Source organism: Pongo pygmaeus, chromosome 12, assembly GCF_028885625.2.
Source record: "Pongo pygmaeus isolate AG05252 chromosome 12, NHGRI_mPonPyg2-v2.0_pri, whole genome shotgun sequence".
NCBI classification, from domain to species: Eukaryota; Metazoa; Chordata; class Mammalia; order Primates; family Hominidae; genus Pongo; species Pongo pygmaeus.
Window position 1 is genome coordinate 78,353,960 of NC_072385.2, and position 24,560 is coordinate 78,378,519.

The following is a 24,560-nucleotide window of genomic DNA, read 5'->3' on the forward strand; positions in this document are numbered from 1 at the left end:
CAGTTTTGTTCTTTTTGCTTAGGATGGTTTTTGGCTATTCTGGGTCTTTTGTGGTTCCATATAAATTTGGGAGTTGTTTCTTCTATTTCTGTGAAGAATTTCATGGTATTTTGATAGGGATTGCATTAAATCTGTAGTTTGCTTTGGGTAGTATAGACATTTTAACAATACTGATTCTTTCAATCCATGAACATGGCATATGCTTCCATTTTTTGTGTGTCCTCTTCAGTTTCTTTCATCAGTGTTTTATAGTTTTAATTGTAGAGCTGTTTCAGTGCTTTGGTTAATTCTAGGTATTTAATTTGTGGCTATTATAAGCAGAATTACTTTTTTAAATTTCTTTTTCAGATTGTTTGTTGTTGGCATATAGAAATGCACTGATTTTTATATGTTGATTTTGTATCTTTCAACTTCACTGAGTTTATCAGTTCTAATAGGTTTTTTTTTTGAGACTGAGTCTCACTCTGTCACCCAGGCTGGAGTGCCGTGGCGCAATCTCAGCTCACTACAACCTCTGCCTCCCAGGTTCAAGTGATTCTCCTGCCTCAGCCTCCCAAGTCGCTGGGACAACAGGCGTGCACCACCATGCCCAGCTAACTTTTTTGTACTATTAGTAGTGATGGAGTTTTGCCATGTTGGCCAGTCTGGTCTTGAACTCCTGACCTCAAGTGATCAGCCCACCTTGACCTCCCAAAGTGTTGGGATTACAGGTGTTAGCCACCATGCTTGGCCTCTAATAGTTTTTTGGTGGAGTCTCTAGATTTTTTTCTTTTACTTTTTTTTGTTTTTGTTTTTGTTTTGAGACAGGTCTCACTCTTGTACCCCAGGCTGGAGTGCTATGGCGCGATCTCAGCTCACTGCAACCTCCGCCTCCTGGGTTCAAGCAATTCTCCTGCCTCAGCCTCCTGAGTACCTGGGATTACAGGCACCTGCCACCAGGCCTGGCTAATTTTTGTATTTTTAGTAGGGACAGGGTTTCTCCATGTTGATCAGGCTGATCTCGAACTCCTGACCTCAGGTGATCCGCACACCTTGGCCTCCCAAAGTGCTGGAATTACAGGCATGAGCCACTGCGCCCAGCTAGGTTTTGTTTTTTTTTTTTCAAATATAAGATTACATCATCAGAAAACAAAGATAATTTAACTTCTTCCTTTCCAGTTTGGATGCCCTTTATTTCTTTTTCTTGTCTGATTGCTCTAACTAGGACTTCCAGTACTGTGTTGAATACCAGTGGTGAAAGTGGGCATCTTTGTTGGGTTCCTGATCTTACAGGAAAGGCTTTCAGTTTCCTCCCATTCAGTATGATTCTAGCTGTGGTTCTGTCATATATGGCTTTTATTAGTTGAGGTATATTCCTTCTATCCCCAGATATTTTTCTGGTTTTTATCATGAAGAATGTTGAATTTTATTAAATGCTTTTTCAGCATCTCTTGAAATCATCATATGGTTTTTGTCCTTCATTCTGTTGATATAGGATACATTACATTGATTCATTTTTGTATGTTGAACCATCCTTGCATCCCTAGGATAAATCCCACTTGGTTATGATGAATGATTTTTTTAACGTGTTATTGGGGTTTGCTAGTATTTTGTTGATGATTTTTGCATCAATGTTTATCAGAATTATTGACATGTAGTTTTCTTTTCTGATGTGTCTTTGTCTGGTTTTGGTATCAGGGTAATACTAGACTTGTAGAATGAGTTTAGAAGTATTTCCTCTTCCTCTGTTTTTTGGAATAGCTTGAGTAGGATACGTATTAGTTCTTTTTTAGATGTTTGGTAGAGTCAGAAGTGAAGCCATCAGGTCCTGGGCTTTTCTTTTCAGGAAGACCTTATATTACAGCTTCAATCTCATTACTTATTGGTCTGTTCAGGTTTTGGATTTCTTCATGGTTCAGTATTGGTGAGTTGTATGTGTCTTAAGAATTTATTCATTTCTTCTAGGTTTTCCAATTTATTGGCATATAGTTGCTCATAGTAACCTATAAGGCTCCTTTGAATTTCTGTGGTATTGGTTGTAATGTCTCCTTTTTCATCTCTGATTTTATTTATTCAGGTCTTCTCCCTTTTTTTCTTACTTAGTTTGGCTAAGGATTTGTCAATTTTTTTTTAAAACTCTTCATTGATTTTTATAATTGTTTTCTTCATTTCAATTTCATTTATTTCTGCTCTGATCTTCATTGTTTCTTTTCTTCTAAAAACTTTGGGTTTGGTTTGCTCTTGTTTTTCTAATTCTTTAAGATGCATCATTAGGGTGTTTATTTGAAGTTTGTCTTCTTTTTTGATGTAAGCACTTATAGCTATAAACTTTTTTCTTAGTACTGCTTTCATTGTTGTCCTATAGGTTTTGGTATGTTGTGTTTCCATTATTGTTTGTTTCAAGAAATCTTTAAATTTCCTTCTTAATCTCTTCACTGACCTGTGTATGGTCAGTCAGGAGCATATTGTTTAGTTTCCATATTTGTATGGTTTCCAAAATTCCTCTTATTGTTGAGTTCTAATTTTATTTCACTGTGATCAGAGAAGATGCTTGATATTATTTCAATTTTTTGAATGTTTTAATACTTGCTTTGTGGCCTAACATATGGTCTTTCCTTGAGAATGACCCATGTACTGAGAAGAAGAATATGTATTTTTCAGCTGTTGGGTGATACGTTCTGTAAATATCTATTAGATCCATTTTGTCTATAGTGCAGATTAAGTCTGATGATTCTGTGTTGATTTTCTGCCTGGATGATCTGTCCAATGCTGAAAGTGAGGGTGTTGAAGTCTCCAACTATTATTGTATTGGGGTCTATTTCTCTCTTTAGCACTAATAATATTTGCTTTATGTAGCTGGGTACTCCAGTGTTAGGGGCATATATATTTATAATTGTTATGTCCTCTTGTTGAATTGACCCCTTTATCATTATATAATGACTTTCTTTGTCTCTTTTTATAGTTTTTATCTTGAAAACTATTTTGTCTACTGCTGCTCTTTTTTGGTTTCCATTTGCATGGAATATCTTTTTCCATTCCTTTATTTTCAGTCTGTATGTGTCTTTAAAGATGAAGTGTTTCTTGTAGGCAACAGATCGTTGGGTCTTATTTTTTTATCTATTCAGCCACTCTTTTTTTTTTTTTAAGACAGTCTTTTTCTGTCACCCAGGCTTTAGCGCAGTGGTATGAACACAGCACACTGCAGTCTCAACCTCCTGGGCTCAAGTGATCCTACCATCTCGCTCACCCTGTCAAGTAGCTGGGATCACAGGCATGCACCACTACACTTGGCTAATTTTTTAAATTTTTGTGGAGACAAGGTCTCACCATGTTGCCTGGGCTGATCTTGAACTCCTGGGTTCAGGTAATCCTTCTGCCTTGGCCTCCCAAAGTGCTGAGATTACAGGTGTGAGCCACTGTGTCTGGCCCATTCTGTGTCTTTTGATTAGAAAGTTTAGTCTGTTAACATTCACTTGATATTAAGTAAGGACTCACTCCTGTCATTTTGTTATTTTGTGGTTGTTTTATGGTCTTCTCTTCCTTCCTTCTTTCCTTCCTTCCTGTCTTTCTTTTAGTGAAGATGATTTTCTCTGGTGGTATGTTTGAATTTCTTGCTCTTTATTTTTTGAGTGTCCATTGTATGCTTTTTGATTTGAGGTTATCATGAGACTCGCAAATAATATCTTATAACCCATTATTATAAACTGATGACAACACTGATTGCATGAAGAAACAAAAAACTAACAAGCAAAGAGAAAACTAATAAAAATTCTACACTTTAACTTTGTCCCCTAGCTTTTTCATTTTTTGTTGTTTCTATCTATATCTTATTGTACTGTCAATGTCTTGAAAAGTTTTTATAGTAATTATTTTTGATCAGCTCATCTTTTAGCCTTTCTACTTAAGATATGAGTAATTTACACACAATTACAGTGTTATAATACTGTCTTTTTTGTGTGAACTTACTATTACCAGTGAGTTTTGTACCTTTAATTTCTTATTGTTCATTAATATCCTTTTCTTTCTGATTGGAGTACTCCCCTCAGCATTTCTTTTCTTTTTTTTTTGTTTTTTGTTTTTTGTTTTTTGAGATGGAGTCTCACTCTGTTGTCCAGGCTGGAGTGCAGTGGCATGATCTCTGCTCACTGCAACCTCCACCTCCTGGGTTCAAGCAAGTCTCCTGCCTCAGCCTACCAAATAGATGGGACTACAGGTGCACACTGCCACACCCAGCTAGTTTTTTGTATTTTAGTAGAGATGGGGTTTCACTGTGTTGCCCAGGCTGGTTGCGAACTCCTGAGCTCAGGCAATCCTCCCGCCTCAGTCTCCCAAAGTGCTGGGATTACAGGCATGAGCCACTGCACCTGGCCACCTCAGCATTTCTTAAGGGACAAGTATGATGTTGATGAAATCCCTCAGCTGTTTGTCTGGGAGAGTCTTTATTTCTCCTTCGTGTTGAAGGATATTTTTTGCCAGATATATTATTCTAGGGTAAATGTTTTATTCTTCAACACTTTAAACATGTCCTGCCACTCTCTCCTGGCCTGTGAGGTTTCCACTAAAATGTCTGCTGCCAGACATATTGGAACTCCATTGTATGTCATTTATTTTCTCTTGCTGCTTTTAGGATCTTTTCTTTATCCTTGACCTTTGGGAGTTTGATTATTAAATGCCTTGAGAGTTTTCTTTGGGTTAAATCTGCTTGCTGTTCTATAACCTTCTTGTACTTGAATATTGATAGCTTTCTCTAGGTTTGGAAAGTTCTCTGGTATTATCCCTTTTGTTTGTTTTGGATTTTTTGAGACGGTGTGATGCTCTGTCACCCAGGCTCACGTGCAGTGGTGTGATCTCGGCTCACTGCAACCCCTGCCTCCTGGGTTCAAGCGATTCTCCTGGCTCAGCCTCCTGAATAGCTGAAACTACAGATGTGCCACCATACCCAGCTAATTTTTGTATTTTTTAGTACAGACATGGTTTTGCCGTGTTGGCCCAGCCAGTCTCAAACTCCTGACCTCTGGTGATCCACCCTCCTCAGCCTCCCAAAGTGTTGGGATTACAGGCGTGAGCCACCGCACCCAGCCAAGTATCCCTTTGAATAAACTTTCTACCCCATCTCTGTCTTTTTACCTCCTCTTTAAGATCAATAACTCCTTGATTTGCACTTTTGAGGTTATTTTCTAGATCTTGAAGGTGTGCCTTATTCTTTTTTATTCTCTTTTCTTTTGTCTCCTCTCACTGTATATTTTCAGATAGTCTGGCTTCAAGATCACTAATCTGCTTGATTAATTCTGCTGCTAAGAGACTTTGGTGCATTCTTCAGCACGTCAGTTGCATTTTTCAACTCCAGAATTTATGCCTGTCTCTAATTATTTCAATCTCTTAATTAAATTTCTCCGATGGGATTCTGGATTCCTACTCTGTGTTATCTTAAATTTTGTTGAGTTTCCTCAAAACAGCTATTTTGATTTCTCTGCCTGAAAGGTCACATATCTTTGTCTTCCTAGGATTGGCCCTGTTACCTTATTTAGTTTGTTTGGTGAGGTCATGTTTTCCTGGTTGGTCTTGATGCTTGTGGCTGTTTATCTCTGTGTGGGCATTGAAGAATTGGGTATTTATTGTAGTCTTCACAGTCTGGGCTTGTTTGAACCTGTCCTTTTTGAGAAGGCTTTCCAGATATTCAAGGAGACTTGGGTGTTGTGATCTAAGTTTTTGGTTACTGCAACCATATCTGCATTAGAGGTACCACCTTTGTGGTTTTGGATAAGATCCAGAAGAATTCTCTGTATTGCCAGAGAATTCTTGTTCTTTTCCATTACTTTCTCCCCTAAAATGGAGTCTCTCCAAGTTGCAGTCCTTGTGATCTAGACTGCGTCAAATCTGTGCTGAGCTGCCTGGAGCTGGAGAAGGGGTGGAACACAAGCACCACTGTGGTCACCAGCTCTGGGAGTATAGTAGGTCAGACCTGAAGCCAGCACAGCACTGGGTCTTGTCCAAGGCCCACTGTAACCACTGCATGGCTACCTCCTACATTTGCTGAAGGCCCTAGGGCTCTACAATCAACAGATGGTGAAGCCGTCCAGGCTTGTTTTTTTTCCTTCATGGTAGTGAGTTCCCTAGGCCTGGGTGGCTCCAGAGATACCATCAGGAGCCAGGGTTTAGAGTTGGAAACTTTAGGAATCTACCTGGCACTGTATTCTATTATGGCTGAGCTTGTACCCAGACCATAAGACAAAGTCCTTCCCATTTTTTCCTCTCCTTCCCGCAGGCAGAGGAGTCTCTCCCTACGGATAGCACTGCCACAGGTCCACAGGAAGTACTGCCAGGCTACCACCAATGTTCACTCAAGGCCCAAAGCCTCTTCAGTCAGCTAGTGGTGAATGCTACCAGGCCTGAAACTCACCCCTCAGGGCAGTGGGCGCCCCTCTGGTTCAGGCTAGGTCCATAAATGCCATCCAAGAACCAAGTGCTGGAATTGGGGACCCCAAGAGCCTGCTTGGTGCTCTTCCTCACTATGGCCAAGCTGGTACCTAAGCTGCAAGACAGTCTTTTTTACTCTTCGACTTTTCTCAAGAAGAAGCTGATCACCCAGCTGATAGCCATTACAGCTGGGAATGTGCTGGGTCACACCTGAAGCCAGCATATCTCAGAGTCTTACCCAAGACCCACAGCATGTACTACCTGGCTACTGCTGCTGATTATTCAGGGCCCAAGGGCTGTTTAGTCAGCAGGTGATGAGTCCTGCCAGGATTGGGTCCTTCCTTTCAAGACAGGGGCTTCCCTTCTGACAAGTGTGTGTCTAGAAATGTTGTCCCGGAGCTTGGGGGGCCTGGAATAGGGGCCTCATGACTCTGCCTGGTTTCCTATCCTATTATGGCTGAGCTGGTGTCCAAATTGCAAGACAAAGTCCTCTTTACTCTTCCATCTCCTCTCCTCAAGTGGAAGGAAGGACTCTTTTTCACAGTTGTGAGCTGCACTCTCTGGGTTGTGGGAGTGGTAGCACAAACACTCCTTCGGCCACATCATCTGATTTCTTACTAGGTAATATGCCCTCCAAGTCCACTGGCTGTGAGTCCAGCACAGCACTAGTACTTGCCTAGGAGTTGCAGTCCTTGTAGTGCAGACTGCCTTTCAAGTTTATTTAGGACCCCAAAGCACTTGAGCCTGTGGTGGTGAGGCTTGCCAGAACTCAAATTCCAACCTGCTGGGATAGATGATTCTCTTCTGGCTAGGGCTGGTCTAAGTGCTTCCTGCATGAGAATTGGCTGAGTTCTGCCTGATGTTGCTTTCCACTGTGGAAGGGTGGCACTGAGTTCCGATGCGAAGTCCTACAATCACTGCACTCTCCCTCCACCAAGCACAGGTTCTCCATGGCACATGGCCACTGCCAAAGGATGGGGGAGTGGTGAGTTGGCAATTCAATACTGTCTTTCTACCCTCTTCAGTGCCTCTTTCAGTAACAGGAAGCTATAATCAGGTGCTGTGGTTACACAACTGACTTTTGGTTCTTATGAAGGTGCTTTTTTGTGTAGGTAGTTTTTTGTTTTTGTTTTTTGTTTGTTTGTTTGTTTTTGAGACAGAGTCTCACTCTGTCACCCAGGCTGGAGTGCAGTGGTGCAACAGGTCACTGCATCCTCTGCCTCCCGGGTTCAAGTGATTCTCCTGCCTCAGCCTCCCCAGTAGCTGGGATTACAGGTGCCCGCCACCATGCCTGGCTAATTTTTGTATTTTTAGTGGAGATGGGGTTTGACCATGTTGGCCAGGCTGGTCTTGAATTCCTGACCACAAGTGATCTGCCTGCCTTGGCCTCCGAAAGTGCTGGGATTACAGATGGGAGCCGCCATGCCCGGCCATGTAGACAGTTAAATTTGTTGTTCCTGTGGGGAGGACAATCAGTGGAGGCTTCTATTCAGCCATCTTGCTCTGCCTTCCTGGATATTTTAACAATATTAATTCTTCCAGTTCATAGCATGGCATATCTCTCCATTTATTTGTCTTCTTTAATTTCTTTCATCAGATACAACAACATGGATAAATCTGGAGCACATTATACTAAGTGAACTAAGCCAGGCACAGAAACACAAATAGTACATGATCTCATTTATATGTGGAATCCAAAAAAATCGAATTCATAGAAGCAGAGAGTGGAATGGTGGTAACTAAGGACAGGGTAGGTGGGGGAAATAGGGAAATGTTGTTCAGAGGATACAATGTTTGAGTTATGTAGGATAAATGTACAGCATGTTGACTATAGTTAATAATACTATATTGCATAGTCGAAATTGCATAGCTGGGCATGGTGGCACATACCTGTAGTACCAGCTAGTTGGTCAGCTGAGGCAGGAGGATTGCTTGAGCCCAGGAGTTTGAGGTTCCAGTGAGCTATGATCACACCGCTGTACTCCAGACTGGTGACAGAATGCTACCCCATCCCCCAAAAAAAAGAAAAAAAAAAAAGTTGCTAAGAGAGTGGAGTGTAAGTGTTCTCAATACACATGCACACACACACACACACACACACACACACACACAGAGGTAATGGATGTTAATTTAGCTTGACATATTAATCGTTTCACTATGTATATCAAACATCATATTGTAGACCTTAAATATATACAGATATACAGTTTTTATTTTTAAAAAAGAGATTTAAAAAAATTCAGTTGACTTTTGTATATTGGTCTTGTATCCTGTGACTTCGCTAAATCTTTGTTAGTTCTTTTGTGGCTTTCTTAGGATGTTCTGTGTAAGTGATCATGTCATCAGCTAATAAAGACAGTTTTACTTTTTTTCAAATCTGGGTGACTTTTTTTTTTTCTTGCTTTATTGTACTGGCTAAATTCTCCAATACGGTTTTGAATAGAAGTGATAAAAGGAGATATTCCTGCCTTGTTCATGATCTTAGGGATAAAGCATTTAGTTTTTCATTATTAATTATTAGCTATAGGTTTTCATATATGCCCTTTATGAGGTTGAAGAAATTCTCTTGTATTCATGGTTGCTGAGAATTTTGATCAGAAATGGATATTAGATTTGTCAAATACTTTTTTTTTTACATTTATTAAGATGATTATGTTAGTTTTGTTCTTTTCTATTAGTATAATGAATATGTTGCCTTTGTGGGAAAAATGCCACAAAATTTAATGATTTTACTGTAATACAGAGTTGTAAAACCATTACCATAACCTAATTTTAGAACATTTTCATCATTACAAAAATAAACTTTGTACCCATTAACTCCTCATTCCCTGGTCTCTTCTTCCTCTCCAAACTGCAGGCAACCACTCATCTATTTGCTGTCAGTATAGATTTACCTGTTTTGGTCCTTTTATGTAAATGGGATCATACACTATGTGGTCTTTTTGTTACAGGTTTCTTTCACTTAGCATAATGTTTTTGAGGTTTGTTCATGCTGTAGCATGTATCATTTCTTTATATGGCTAAATAGTATTCCATTGTATGAATGTACTGCATTTTGTCTATACAGTCATCAGTTGATGGTCATTGGGCTTTTCCCACTTTTTGGCTATTATGAATAATGCTGCTATGAACATTTGTATACAAGTTTTTGTGTGGTTACATGTTTTTATTTCTTTTAGGTAGAGACTTAGGAGTGAAATTGACAAGCTAAATTATATGGTAGCTCTGTATTAACACTTTGAGGAATTGCTAATCTGTTTGGTTGCACCGTTTTCCATTCCTGCTAGTAATACAGGATGTGTTTTTATCTATCTTTTGATTATAGACTTTCTAATAAGTGTGAAGCGGTATCTCATTGTGGTTTTTATTTACATGTCCATAATGACTAATAATGTTAGGCATCTTTTCACTTGTCTCTTGGCCATTTGTATATCTTCTTTGGAGAAATGTCTATCCTTTGCTCATTTGTAAATTGTGTTTTTTGTGTTTTTGAGTTTTAAGAGTTCCTTGTATAGTCTGAATTAAAACCCTATTTGATACTTGATTTGCAGATATTTTTTTCCCACCTGTGGGTTGTCTTTTCACTCTTTTTAATTTAAAAAACAGTGTTTCACTGGTTTCTTTTGAAGTTAAAAGTTTTTAATTTTGATAAGTTCCACTTATGAATTTTCTCTTTTATGGCTTTGCCTTTTGTGTTGTAGCTATGAAATCTTTGCCTAACTTAAGATCATAGAGATCTGTCCAGGCATGGTGGCTCACGCCTATAATCCCAGCACTTTGGGAGGCTGAGGCAGGTGGATCACAAGGTCAGGAGTTCAAGACTAGCCTAGCCCAAATGATGAAACCCTGTCTCTATTAAATATACAAAAATTAGCCGGGTGTGGTGGCGGGCACCTGGAATCCCAGCTACTCAGGAGGCTGAGGCAGGAGAATCGCTTGAACCCGGAAGGCGGAGGTTGCGGTGAGCTGATATCGTGCCACTGCACTCCAGCCTGGGTGACAGAGTAAGACTCCATCTCAAAAAAAAAAAATCACAGAGATCTACTCCTGTTTTCTTCTAAGAGTTTTACACATTCAGATACATGATCTACTTTTGGTTAATTTTTGTGTATGATGTGAGGTAGGGGTCCAGGTTCATTCTTTTGCTTAAGGATAATCTGGTTTTCCCAGCACCTTGTTGGGAAAATACTTTGTATCCATTGAATTTTGACCTCTTTGTCAAAAATCAATTGACTAAAAATATTTAGAGTTTATTTCTTGACTTTCAGTTCTATCCCATTGCTCTAGATGTTCACCCCATGCCAGTAGTATACTATCTTGATTACTGTAGCTTAGTAGTAAGTTTTGAAATCAGAAGAGTGATTCCTTCTTTCTTTAGATTAGTATTAGCATGGTTTATCTTCTTCAGTCCTCTAACTTTTAATCTATTAGTGTCTTCATATATAAGATCAGTTCTTCTAAGCAACATATACTTGGATCCTACTTTTTAAAAATACAATTTGAGGCCAGAAGCAGTGACTTAGGCCTGTAATCCCAGCACTTTAGGAGGCCAAGGTGGGTGGATCACTTGAGGTCAGGAGTTTGAGACCAGGCCGGCCAACATGGTGAAAACATGTCTCTACTAAAAATACAAAAATTAGCTGGGCATGGTGGTGAGTGCCTGTAATCCCAGGTATTCAGGAGGCTGAAGCAGGAGAATCGCTTGAACCCAGGAGGCAGAGGTTGCAGAGAGCCAAGATCACACTACTGCACTCCAGCCTGGGTGACAGAGCAAGACTCCATCTCAAAACAACAACAACAACAACAACAACAATCTGACAGTCTTTGCCTTTTAGTTGGAGTGCTTAGATTATTTACATTTAATGTTGTTATTGACATGTTATGTTTTGTTTTTATTTATTTATTTTTAGAGTCAGGATTTTGCTATGTTGCCCAGGCTGGAGTGCAGTGGCTATTCATAGGAACAATCATAATGCATTACAACCCAAACTTCTGGACTCAAGGGATCCTCCTGCCTCAGCGTCTAGAGTAACTGGGAGTGCAGGTGTGCACCACCACACCACCACACTTTGCTGGTGTGTTTTATTTTGTTTCCATTTTTCTTATCTCTCTCTTTTTTTTTTTTTTTAAGCCTTTTTTCTGCTTTTTCTGGCTTCTTTTGGATTAATTGAATATTTTTCTCCTTTGTTGACTTAGGAGCTATATAACTCATTATTGTCTTATTTTGGTTGTGCTGTAGGTTTTATAGATTATATCTTTAACTTACTCCATTCTATTCTCAAGTGATATTATACCACTTGATGTACAGAATAAAAACACTACACATCTAAATACTTAACATTCATAGCATATACCATATCTATCTTAATTTCTTTGTGTAAATCTATTTTTCTGGCTGGGCGCAGTGGCTCACGCCTGTAATCCCAGCACTTTGGGAGGCCGAGGTGGGCGGATCACAAGGTCAGAAGTTCGAGACCAGCCTGGCCAACATGGTGAAACCCCGTCTCTACTAAAAATACAAAAATTAGCCATGCATGGTGGCACACACCTGTAATCCCAGCTACTTGAGAGACTGAGGCAGGAGAATCACCAGAATCCAGGAGGCGGAGGTGCAGTGAGCCGAGATCACCGCTCTCCAGCCTGAGTGACAGAGAGAGACTCCGTCTGCAAAAACATATATATATTTTTCCATCTGGCAACATTTTACTCCTGCTAAAACTACCTTTAATCTTTTAGTTCAGATCTGCTGGTGACAAATTCATTCAGCTTTTAAATTCTGCATTTTACCTTCGCTTTTGAAAGGTATTTTTACTAGGTATAGAATTCTAGATAGACCTTCTTTTTCTTTCTGTAGTTAAAGGATTTTGTTTCACTGTCTTCTGGTTTGCATTATTTCTGCCGAGAAATGTTATTTCATCTTTATCTTTGTTCTTCTGTACATATGTATCTTTTCTCTATGACTACTTTTAAGATTTTTCTCATCTTTACTTTTTTTTGGCAATTTGTTTGTGAGCATTAGTATAGTTTTATTTTCATGCTTCTTATGCTTGGAGTCCATTGAGATTCTTGGATCTATGGGTTATGGTTTTCCTCATATTTGAAAATACATAGCCATTATTTTTCAAATATGTTTCTGCCCCAGCCTCCCTTCTCCCCACTCACCGATTCAGGGATGTCAGTTATATGCTTGAAGTTGTCCTACAGCTCATTTATTCTTTGTCCAAGTTTTAGTCTTTTACGTTTTATTTTGGATATTTTCTATTGCTGTTTTTAAATTGACTAATCTTCAATATCTAATCTGCAGTTAATCCCATCCAGTGTATTTTTCATTTCAGACATTGTAGTTTTCATCTCTGTAACCTTGATTTGAGTTTCTCTTATATAGCTCATGTTTCTACTTAACATACTCCATCTTTCCCTCGTAAATGTGAAATAATACAGTTATAATAACTTTTAATATCCTTTTCTACAAATTCTATCATGTCAATTTTGATTTATTAAATTTTTTTCTCGTTATGGGTAATATTTTCTTGCTTTTTTGCAAGTTTAATTTTTGATTGGATGCAAGACATTAAGAATTTTAGGCTGGGCATGGTGGCTCATGCCTGTAATCCCAGCACTTTGGGAGGCCGAGGCGGGTGGATCACGAGGTCAGGAGATCAAGACCAACCTGGCTAACATGGTGAAACCACGTCTCTACTAAAAAAATACAAAAAAATTAGCTGGGTGTGGTGGCGGGCGCCTGTAGTCCCAGCTACGCGGGAGGCTGAGGCAGGAGAATGGCGTGATCCCGGGAGGCGGAGCTTGCAGTGAGCCGAGATCATGCCACTGCACTCCAGCCTGGGCAACAGAGTGAGACTCCGTCTCAAAAAAAAAAAGAATTTTACCTTAATGGTGCTGAATTTTGGTAAATTCTTCTTAACCTTTGTTCTGGGATATAGGTAGGTTACTTGGAAGCAATGTGATCCTTCTGGAGCTTGTTTTCAAATTTTGTTAGGCAGGACTGGAGCAGTGTTTGGTTGGAAGCAAAACCCTTCTGAATATTCTACCTGATACCTGAGGATTAGCAAGTTTGCCATTCTGGTGGAAGAGTTATTTTCAGCTATTTCTGAGCCCTAGGGATTAGTCCCTCTAATCCTTCTGAATAGTTCTTTCCCTGGCCTTAGGTAGCTTCCTCACTGGTATGTGCTAATCAGTACTCAGCTGATGACCTGTGGGGAATGCTGTGCAGATCTCTGAAGCTCTTACCCTAGGCAGCTGTCTTTCTTCTGGTACTCTGCCCTGTGATCTTTATATGCGTTGACCTCACCAGACTTCCAGCTCCATGTTCTCAGTTCAGGAACCTAGACTCTAACTGGCTTCTCCATCTTTGTACTCTGGCTTGGAAACTTTCTCCAGGCAGTAAACTGAGGCTATTGTTGGGTTTACCTTGATTTTTTTCTCCCATCTTTCAAGGATCACTAACCTTCACTGCCTTATGTCCAATGACTTGAAGGCTGTTATTTTATATATTTTATCTGGTTTCATGCCAGAAGCAAGAGTTTAGTTCATCTGCTATAACTGAACATAATTAACATAATAACTATTTAACAAAATTATTGATATATTTGGTCTTAAGCCTATCATTCTGCTATATTTTTCTCCATTATTTTCATCAGTTCTTTGTTCCTTAGTTTCTTCTTTTCAATCTTATATTGTGTTAATTGAGTAGTTTTTAAGAATTCCCTCTTTTCTCCTATCTTGGCTTTTTGGCTACACTTCTTTGTATTATTGTTTTAGTTGTTATTCTAAGGATTATAATATTCACTGCTTGCTAGAGTTTACCTTGAATTAATAATTTACTACTCTACATGTAATGCATGAACCTTACCATCACCTTTCTTCTTTTGTGCTATTATCATATACATTTTTACTATTTTTGCCTTAAATATTCACTTGTGTCTTAAGGAAATTATGAAAATAAAAATATGTCTTTTATATTTACTGAGATAGGCAGCTGGATCACATCCTTGTAATCCACTGCACTTAAATGTGAATTGAATTATATTGTATATATTCTTTAATCCTGCATGTGTTCCTGAATTATACTATTGCTTATAATTATATTATTTTATGTCTTTTTTTCACTCAACATTAGTTGTGAAATTTAGCCTTGTTTCTACATGTAACTGTGGTTTATTTTAAATCTTCTAGATTGAAATATACTACAATGTATTCATCTGTTCTGTGGTGGATGGACATGTAGATGGTTTCTAGTTTGGGGCTATTATAAACAATTTTGCTATGAAAATATATCCTGGTGCATGTATGTAAACTCTGGGATATGTATCTAAGATTGAACTCTCTGAGTCATAAGGTATGCATATCTTCAGCGTTTGAAGATAATAACAAACATTTTCCCAAAGTGTTTGTATTAATTTATATTCCCAATGGTAATGCATGCGATTTCCTGTGTTCCATATCTTTGACAATGGTTGGTAGTGTTAGACCTTTAAATGTTTATCATTCTTGTGGTCATGTAAATTTATTATGGTTTTAATATGAACTTCCCTCGTTACCAGTGAAATTGAGTATCTTTTCATGTATATGTATACGCATATACCCTTTTGTTAAGACAGGATCTTGCTCTGTCACCTAGGCTGGATTGCAGTGGTACAAACATGGCTCACTGCAGCCTCAACCTCCTGGGCTCAAGTGATCTTCCCACTTCAGTGTCTCGAGTAGTTGGGACTACAGCTGTGAGCCACCATGCCTGGCTAATTTTTAAAAATTTTTTATACAGATGGAGACTTGCTATGTTGCCCAGGCTGGTCTCAAACTCCTGGCCTTAAGCCATCCTCCCACCTTGGCCTCCCAAAGTGCTAGGATTACAGGTGTGAGCCACTGCACTCAGCTCGTATATATCCTTGTATCTGGATTTCCCGTTTTGTGAAGTACTTAAGATCTTTTGCCCATTTTGCTGCTGGATTGTCTATATTTTTCTCAATGATTTTTAGGAGTTACTTATGTATTGTAAATATTAATCTTTTGTTAATTAAAATGAGTTACAAAAATCTTTTCTCATTATGATATCTTAAGATGAACAGAAGTTTTTAATTTTAATGTAGTGGAATTTATCAGTCTTTTCCTCTGAGGTTAATTATTTTTATGTATTATGTAAAAGTCCTTCCCTACCCTAAGTCATTTTTCCTTTTTCTCCTCTGAAAATATCATCGTTTTGCTGTTTACATTTGATTTTTAAGCTACCTGAAACTTGTTTTTGTGTTCAGTATGATTTGGGAGTTCAGTATTTTTCTTTAATAATTTTTTTTTTTTTTTGAGACAGAGTCTTGCTCTGTCACCTGAGCTGGAGTGCAGTGGCTTGATCTCAGCTCACTGCAACCTCCTCCTCCCAGGTTCAAGTGACTCTCATGCCCCAACCACTGAGTAGCTGGGATTAGAGGCATGCACCACCACACCCAGTTCATTTTTGTATTTTTGGTAGAGATGGGGTTTTGCCATATTGGCCAGGCTGGTCTGGAACCTCTGAGTCCAAGTGATCTTCCTGTCTTGGCCTCCCAAAGTGCTGGGATTACAAGCGTGAGCCACCACACCTGGCCCAGTTTTATTTTATTTTATTTTATTTGGGATGGAGTTTCGCTCTTGTTGCCCAAGCTGGAGTGCAATGGCGCGATCTCGGCCCACTGCAACCTCTGCCTCCCACGTTCAAGCGATTCTTCTGCTTCAGGAGTAGCTGGGAGTACAGGTGCATGCCACCATGCCTGGCCAATTTCTTTTATTATTTTGTTGTTGTTGTTTTTAGTAGAAACGGGGTTTCACCATGTTAGCCAGGTTGATCTCAAACTCCTGACCTCAGGTGATCGCCTGCCACAGCCTCCCAAAGTGCTGGGATTACAGGCCTGAGCCACCACGCCCGGCCTTATTTTTTTAAATATATAGTTTCTCTGTTCTAGTACTATTTATGTAAAGTCTGTACTTTCTCCACTAATTTGTAGTGCCACCTCAATGATCGTATCTTTTGTTTCTAGAACATTTCAAATCTGCTTGTTTTAAAAATCTGTTCATCTTAATTATGGCTTCCATTTCTACCTTTATATTTCTAATAATTTTAAACATACAATTTTTTTTGAGACAGGGTCTCACTCTGTCATCCAGGTGGGAGTGCAGTGGTGTGACCACAGCTCACTGCAGCCTTGACCTTCTGGGCTCAAGTGATCCTCCCTCTTCAGCCTCCCAAGTAGCTGCCTATACTGGTGGGAGTATAGGCACACCCACCATGCCTGGTTAATGTGTTTTTGTTGCTGTTGTTGTTGTAGACATGACATCTCACAGTGTTGCCCAGGCAGGTCTCAAACTTTTGGGCCTAAGCATTCTTCCCACGTTGGCCTCCTGAAGTGTTGGAATTATAGACGTGAGCCACTGTGCTCAGCCAGACATAGATATTTTATACTCTCTTTTATAGTCAGTTGTTTGTAGTTCTGAAGTATACAAATTCTCCAGATTATTGGGTATCCTAACTCATGCTCATGGATGTGCTTTGATTTGTGTGACTGATAATTTTTATTTATAATATTGTAAGCTTTTTACATTGATAATATTGTGAGCTTAATTTCTTCCCCACTGTGGGATTACTGTGTGTTCTCTGGAGAGGCTTTATGTTTGTCTCTGCCTGGTCTCTAATGTTTCAACAGCCTGAAGCTGATCTTTGTTAATTTGTTGGCTTTGGCTTCCTGAATCACATACATAACTGAAATTCAGACTTCATTCCCCTGTGGATGTAGGTTGTTTTATTTTATCTAAGGAGAGAGAAAGATATAGCGAGGAATAGTAGTCCATGTAAGCCACACTTTCATGTTTTCAGAGTCTTAGATCTTTGAAGGCCCATCTCAAGTTTGATAGCTTAGAATCGATTAAAATTACTTACATCTTAAAATACTTATTTTTTAGACAATTGCTTTCTGTTTTTAAAAGTTTGTATAAAACCTAGTTTTTAAGACATATTAAAGCTCAAAGATATCATTGGTAGAAGCGGAACTTCTAATAAAATAATGTTCACAGCAGTATTTTCCTATAACATTTTCAGAAAATTTTATTAAATAGACTGTTTTTAACTGTAGATTAAACTGTTATGACCTAGGTACTAAGATACAAAGATTAGTAAGACCCAATCCTTTCAATGAGATAAAGGACTAATTGGGAAGAGAGATAAAGAGGCAGACAAGTATGGAGCCAGCTCATTCATTTGTTTATTCATTTACTCTTCATTCAGCAAAATTGATTATCCAATATGTGCTGGGCATTGTTCTAGGTGCTGGGGGTATAGCAGAAAATGAAACCTGCAAAAATGATTTGCATCACGGAGCTTACATGTAGAGTGATTCTAGTGATATGAAGAAAGTTCTCTGGAAATTCAAAAAAGGCGTATTAATAGTTTGGTATTTCTACCCTCAACTGTGCCTGTTGTCTTCATGTAGACACATTTTGTTTTATCTTTTTCAGAGAATAAGCCTCAGCTTTTTCTAGGTCCTGGAAGGGAGTATCATCTGACTGGGTGAGGAATAGCTTTTTAAATAGGCTTTCAGCCGTGATTTCTAGTTTTAGCCCATCTCATTACAGAGGTTCCCGGTGCTGGCAATTCCTGAGACTTTCTGTGTTGTTTGGTGTGAATTGGATTGCTTCTTCTTGGTTTTCCTTATTGGTAGTTTAGGAATCAAACTTTTAAGTCTCTGCTATGCTAGTTTCTACTCTCTATTTTCTGGCTTTCAGAATTTTGTTATTTCCTTTTAAATGTATTCTTATGAAATCCCTTTACTATTATTTTAATGATTTTAATGAACTAAAATTGAATGTGTGTGTTCAGTCTACCGTCTTTACCTGAAAGTCTAATTGAATTGTCATGAATCTTGTTAATCTATAGTAGGTATAGGAAATCTGTGTGTGTGTGTGTGTGTGTGTGTGTGTGTGTGTTTTGTTTTTTTTTTTTTGAGATGGAATCTCAGTCTGTCACCCAGGCTGGAGTGCAGTGGCACGATCTCAGCTCACTGCAACCTCCGCCTCCTGGGTTCAAGTGATTCTCCTGCCTCAGCCTCCTGAGTAGGTGAGATTAAAGGCAGGTGCCACCACACCTGGCTAATTTTTGTATTTTTAGAGAGACGGGGTTTCACCGTGTTGGTTAGACTGGTCTTGAACTCCTGACCCTGTGATCCACCTGCGTTGGCCTCCCAAAGTGCTGGGATTACAGGTGTGAGCCACCACGCCTGGCCTAAGAAATCTTTTATCTTCTGCCATCACGTGTGTGTGTAAATGTATATATATTTAACATCACAAAACATGAAGAAGATAGAATGTTATAAAATGTTGGATAGGAGGCACAATATCTTTGTTTCGTCTTTAATATACACTTGCATTGTGTTCTTTGAGCAAGCTACTTTATCTACTTGAAACTCAGTTTTATTACTTGAAAAACAGGAATGTTGGCCAGGTGTGGTGGCTCATGCCTGTAATAGCAACACTTTGGGAGGCTGAGGCAGGCAGATTGCTTGGCCCAGAAGTTCAAGACCAGCCTGGGCAACCGGCGAAACTCTGTCACTGCAAAAAATACAAAAAATTAGCCGGCCGTGGTGGCACATGACTTTAGTCCCAGTTACCCAGGAGGCTGAAGTGGGAGGATCACCTGAGCCTGGGAAGTTAAGACTACAGTGAGCCGTGATCATGCCACTGCACTCCAGCCTGGGCAACACAGTGTCTCAAAAAAAAAAAAAAGAAAGAAAAGAAAGAAAACAGGCTGAGCATGGTAGCTCATGCCTGTAATCCCAGCACTTTGGGAGGCCGAGGCAGGTGGATCATGAGGTCAAGAGATCGAGACCATCCTGGCCAACATGGTGAAACCCCGTCTCTACTAACAATACAAAAATTAGCCGGGCGTGGTAGCACGCACCTGTAGTCCCATCTAAATGAGAGGTTGAGGCAAGAGAATTGCTTGAACCCGGGAGGCAGAGGTTGCAGTGAGCCGAGATTGCACCATTGCACTCCAGCCTGGTGACGGAGCGAGACTCCATCTCAAAAAAAAGAAACAAAGAAAAGAAAACTAGGAATGTTAATGATACCCACCTTGTTAGGGTTACTGGTTAAGACCAGTTGATAATTTCAAAGCACCATACAAGCTTTACGAGTTTTTAGCACCATGCCACTTATTCAGAATTAATTTTCTTTACAATACAGTATATCTGAGAGTTGAGAAGTAAGTTTAAAAAGTCTGTGAACAATAAAAAAATAGGTATTATATATTATCTTGTGAAAATCCATACATTTCATTAGTAGACCGTCAATCAGACGCAGAATCCATTTTTTATTTCATACCTGGTTTTACCAAGCTTTGATCTATGAAACTGGATCATAGATCAGACATGATAGAGTCTAAAGTTCAAGCTAGACTTGATAGAGTACAAAGCAAGAAACAACTTTATTCTTCCTCACCATTGCCCTTTAAAAGGGCTGTGTTGACGTTCCTATTTCTTTTACTGGATAATATCTTGGTCATGTCACATAGCTTTTTTTCACTCGCTTTTAGATATTAATAGTTTTATTTTTAGGTACCCAAAAGTCTCGTCTAAACTAAATAGAAACCGCAATCTCTTGTTTAATCTAAAATTTTTCCCCTTACCCTGGTTAGGCTCTGATTTGGCTCTAGAACCTATTGAGGCTCAGGAGACATGTTTGCTTCTTCTTTACTCTGCTACTCTCTCCTCTTCTAATCACTAGGCAGCTTTACAGTGGGGTTATATAAGGGACAAGAAAGGTCTTACTCAACTGGTGCAGTGGTCATTAGGCTTTGATGTTTCTTGGGTGTGGTAGATGCCCAATGTTGGCTCCTAGTTTACTGCTTTAGTCTTTGCTTTGTAGGGCCTTCCCTCACTGGGGACTTTCCATTGTGCCTTTTATTGATTCAGGAGGTATTACTTTAGCTGGCTGCTAATGATTCCCCTTTAGCTACTTCTGGTGGTGTGTACCCCCAAAGACTCTCTCAGGTGGGGTTATCTGGTCCTCATGCAGACCTCCCTGAGAGAGCCTTTTCAAGACAACCAGCCTACCTGCCTTTCATGGAATCTCCTTCACCCTTAAGGAACATGCAATCTTGTGAAAGTAGAATTTGCTCGTACTTTAATTCTCTTTACTCACTCTAGCCTTTCACCTTTAAACTTTCCAGGCAAATATCAGGCTCTGCTCTTTTTGTTCTCTAAATTCCAAGATATCCATATCCAGTTGTTCTCTCTAAACTGTCTCACTTGACTTTGAGGAGGAGAATTAAATAAAAATCTAGGAAATAAGATATGGTGGTAAATTTATTTTCTGCTCACAAAAAGGAAAATAATCTGATGGATTAATTAAGAGTTCAAATTGACAGTCTTCCTCCCCTGCAAATTCAAGCATTGAGTGTACATACAGCTTAATAAAAAATGAATTGTAGTCATGCTGATTTGGGATTGACATACTTTATTTGGTCACTGCTTGAATCTACATGTAAATTTCAGGATCCTAATTTGTCATCCTCATTGCATTATTTTCAAAGTTAGGGTATGTTAGACTAAGTATGTACCTTTAAATGTCCAGTTTTATATTTGCCTCATTTGATTGGTCATTAAAGCAGGGTAATTTGCATTAGGAATTTTATCCTCTGTGTATCTGAAGCTGCACCTTTTGTTCTCTTCGGTCGTAACAAATTGGCCTCATTAACAGGAGAACCCTATGACTTAAAAGAAAAATATATTCGCTCACAATTCTGGAGGCCAGAGCTCTGAAATCATGGTGTCAAGGGTTCATTCCTTCTGGAGGCTCTAGGGGAGATTCCATTCCATGCCTCTCTCCTAGCTTCTGGTGGGTGGTAGCGATTTTTAGCCTCCCTTGTCTTGTAGCAGATCATTCCAATCTCTGCCTCCATCTTCACATGGCACGTGATATTTAGTCATTTAGATAAAGTTTAATCTATAAGCATGAGTTAAAAATTATAAATTTATAATTTTAGATTGTCAAAGTTTTAGAAAAGCAAAGGCACAAAAATAGTAATATGAAATAAGAAAAAGCAAACTATTTCTTAAAGTATTTGACTCAGAAAATTTTCTCCTTTCTGTAGCTGCTGGAAAAATTAGAGGAAAGCCTCTTCCATTACTCTTATTTTTTGAGGCCCTCTTTATCACAAGTCATGCTTTTCGATGTCCTGTTGATGCAGCCCTAACCCTGGAAGGAATCAAATGTGGATTATCGGAAAAACGGTTAGATTTAGTTACCAACTGGGTTACACAGGAAAGGTAAGCAAAGTTAAGCTTTTAACTTAATTTTGACATTTGGTTAATAAAGTTGTTTGTTCTAAAAATATTAATAGTTTTATCAATATGTTACTTGAACATTTACTTCAGATCCCTATTGCAATTAATCAGAAAGTGTTTAGTGGTCAGGTGTGGTGGCTCATGCCTCTAATCCCAACACTTTGGGAGGTAGAGGTGGGAGGATCGCTTGAGGTCAGGAATTCAAGACCAGATTGGCCAACATGGTGAAACCCTGTCTCTACTGAAAATACAAAAATTAGCCAGGCGTGGTGGCCAGGTGCAGCAGCTCACGCCTGTAATCCCAGCATTTTGGGAGTCCAAGGTGGGCAGATGACTTGAGGTCAAGAGTTCAAGACCAGCCTAGCCAACATGGTGAAACCCCATCTCTACTAAACATACAAAAATTAGCCAGGCATGGTGGCGCACGGCTGTAGTCCCTGCTACTCAGGAAGCTGAGGCAGGAGAATCGTGTGAACCAGGGAGGCAGAGGTTTCAGTGAGACGAGATCGCGCCACTGTACTCCAGCCTGGGTAACAGAGCGAGACTCAATCTAAAAAATATATATATATGCATTTAGTTTCCTGTAGAGATCTAATTTTCTTAGCAAATACACCACTACATTCCAAATTACTTTCATATTGACTATTATCGGGGTGATAGAAATTGACAAGAGTTATCAATAGACATAGGCAAAGGAGAGGAGATCCTTTAAAGTAACATCTATGGGAAGATGGCTCCCATCTAGAGCAGAGAACAGAACAGCATCATTTCAACCGAATGTTTGATTTTCCTGGTCTATGAATGTTCCTCACTAGCTACACAGCTGCAAAGGGTGAAAATCCTATCAGGTCATCTAAGAAACGAATCTTAGGTTTTCCCGTAAGCTTTTTTTCTCCTCGTGGATACTTCTGGCTATAAGTAGAACAATTGCTATGCCTGCTGGCTTTTCATAATTATGGGCAAACCATAAAGCAGTTGTAGGAATGATTATAAAGTAAGTGCACACTCACCCTGGAGATATACATAGTTGTATACATATCTATCTGGGAGCAAGTAAAGACCTTTCATAGAACATTCCTGTATGAATACCTTGGGGTAGGGCAGAATCAGTCTTCAAGTGTCACGCAAAGAAGAACCACATTTGGCCGGTTGCCATGGCCCACGCCTGTAATCCCAGCACTTTGGGAGGCTGAAGTGGGTGGATCACTTGAGGTCGGGAGTTCAAGACCAGCCTGACCAACATGGAGAAACCCCATCTCTACTAAAAATACAAAGTTAGGTGGGCGGGTGGCACATGCCCGTAATCCCAGATACTTGGGAGGCTGAGGCAGGAGAATCGTTTGAACCCAGAGGTTGCAGTGAGCCGAGATCGTGCCATTGCACTTCAGACTGGGCAACAAAAGTGAAACTCCATCTCAAAAAAAAAAAAAAAGAAGAAGAAGGACCCATCTTAGGGCCTGAGAGCCTATTCCCATGCACCTAAAATTACCATGTTTGGCAAAATTATACAGTTTATTCAGACATTGACTTCTTACTTAGAAATGTTTTGAATTTTGTTAAGCCTTGAACAAAACAAGAAAATCAGTTTTGTTAGCTTATAAAGAAAATTTCAAGGCTGGTCATGGTGGCTCATGCCTGTAATCCCAACACTGGGAGGCCAGAGCAGGAGGATTGCTTGACCTCAGGGGTTCAAGACTAACCTGGGCAACATAGGAGACCTCATCTCTATGAAAAAAATAAAATAAAACAAAATAACCCAGACATGGTGGCGATGCCTGTAGTCTCAGCTACTTAGGAGGCTGAGGTGGGAAAATCACTTGAGCCTCGAAGATCAAGGCTTCAGTGAGCTTGAGCATGCCACTACACTCCAGCGTGGGCAACAGAATTAGATGCTGTCTCAAAAAACAAACAACAGCAACAAAAATATACATTAGGGAAAATGAGAAAATTATTAAACGAATTATGTTAAATTTATTTTTGAAAGTCTATCAGTATTTTTTAGTACCACTTACAGGTCATGTACTCTGTTAGAGTGGTCATTTAAAATTGCTGTTGTAATAAATCAGATTTTTATATAGTCTCAAGCCCCTCCCTCATTGATTTCTCACAAACAACATTGGAATGTTTTTCCCAGTGTAAGAATAAAATAAGTGTGGAATGTAAGTATTACCTACACAACACAGCCAGTTGCCACAGAGTAAAAAGCTTACGTTGCTTTTGACATAGTTTCTAATTTCCTGTTCTGATAATAGCACTAATGTCAGAGAAGGAAACCCTTAATTAAAATGAAACTTTATAGAATGTGTGAATGACATCTTTATTAGATGAATAAAAGTATATATATTAACATTGTCATCTCAACAAAAAAATTGACAAACTACGTAACTCGTTATAAGAGCAATCTCTCTCTTTTTTAGTACTGGTAAAATTGACATTACAATTTGAAAATAAATACTTCCAAACTAAAAAAAAAGTTAATCTCAACCCAAAATACGCCACAGACACACCCAGAGTAATGTTCAACCAAATATTTGGGCACCCTCTGGCCCAGTCAAGTTGACACATAAGATTAACCATCCCAGGAAATTTGTGTTTCCCATGCCTGCAACTTTGTGTCTGTGAGTCTAGAAGTTTTGACTGACTTGATTATCATGAACAGGTAAGACTGTTGCTATATAATGAAGCAGAGAGGAATATTTTTGGCATTCAGGTTCCCTATTTCCTTGAAGAAAACTTGAGACTTGGATTAGGGTGCAGATCATTTACTAATAAACTACTCCTCAGGAAAATTTTTAAGGGGAATGAAATAGGATAGGACTTAGAGAAGAGCCAAGCAAGGAT

General features: G+C 39.2%; 1 protein-coding gene across 30 annotated transcripts in view; it reads left to right on the forward strand.

Annotated features, from left to right (window-relative positions):
- Nucleotides 1-24,560, forward strand: part of CLHC1 (clathrin heavy chain linker domain containing 1) — a 62,128-nt gene that overhangs the window by 29,086 nt on the left and 8,482 nt on the right. For all 30 annotated transcript variants that reach the window (XM_054473970.2, XM_054474008.2, XM_054473960.2 and 27 more), the window contains one exon: nucleotides 21,527-21,701. In XM_054473970.2, the coding sequence (XP_054329945.1) occupies nucleotides 21,527-21,701 (175 nt within the window). The remainder of the gene's footprint in view (nucleotides 1-21,526; nucleotides 21,702-24,560) is intronic.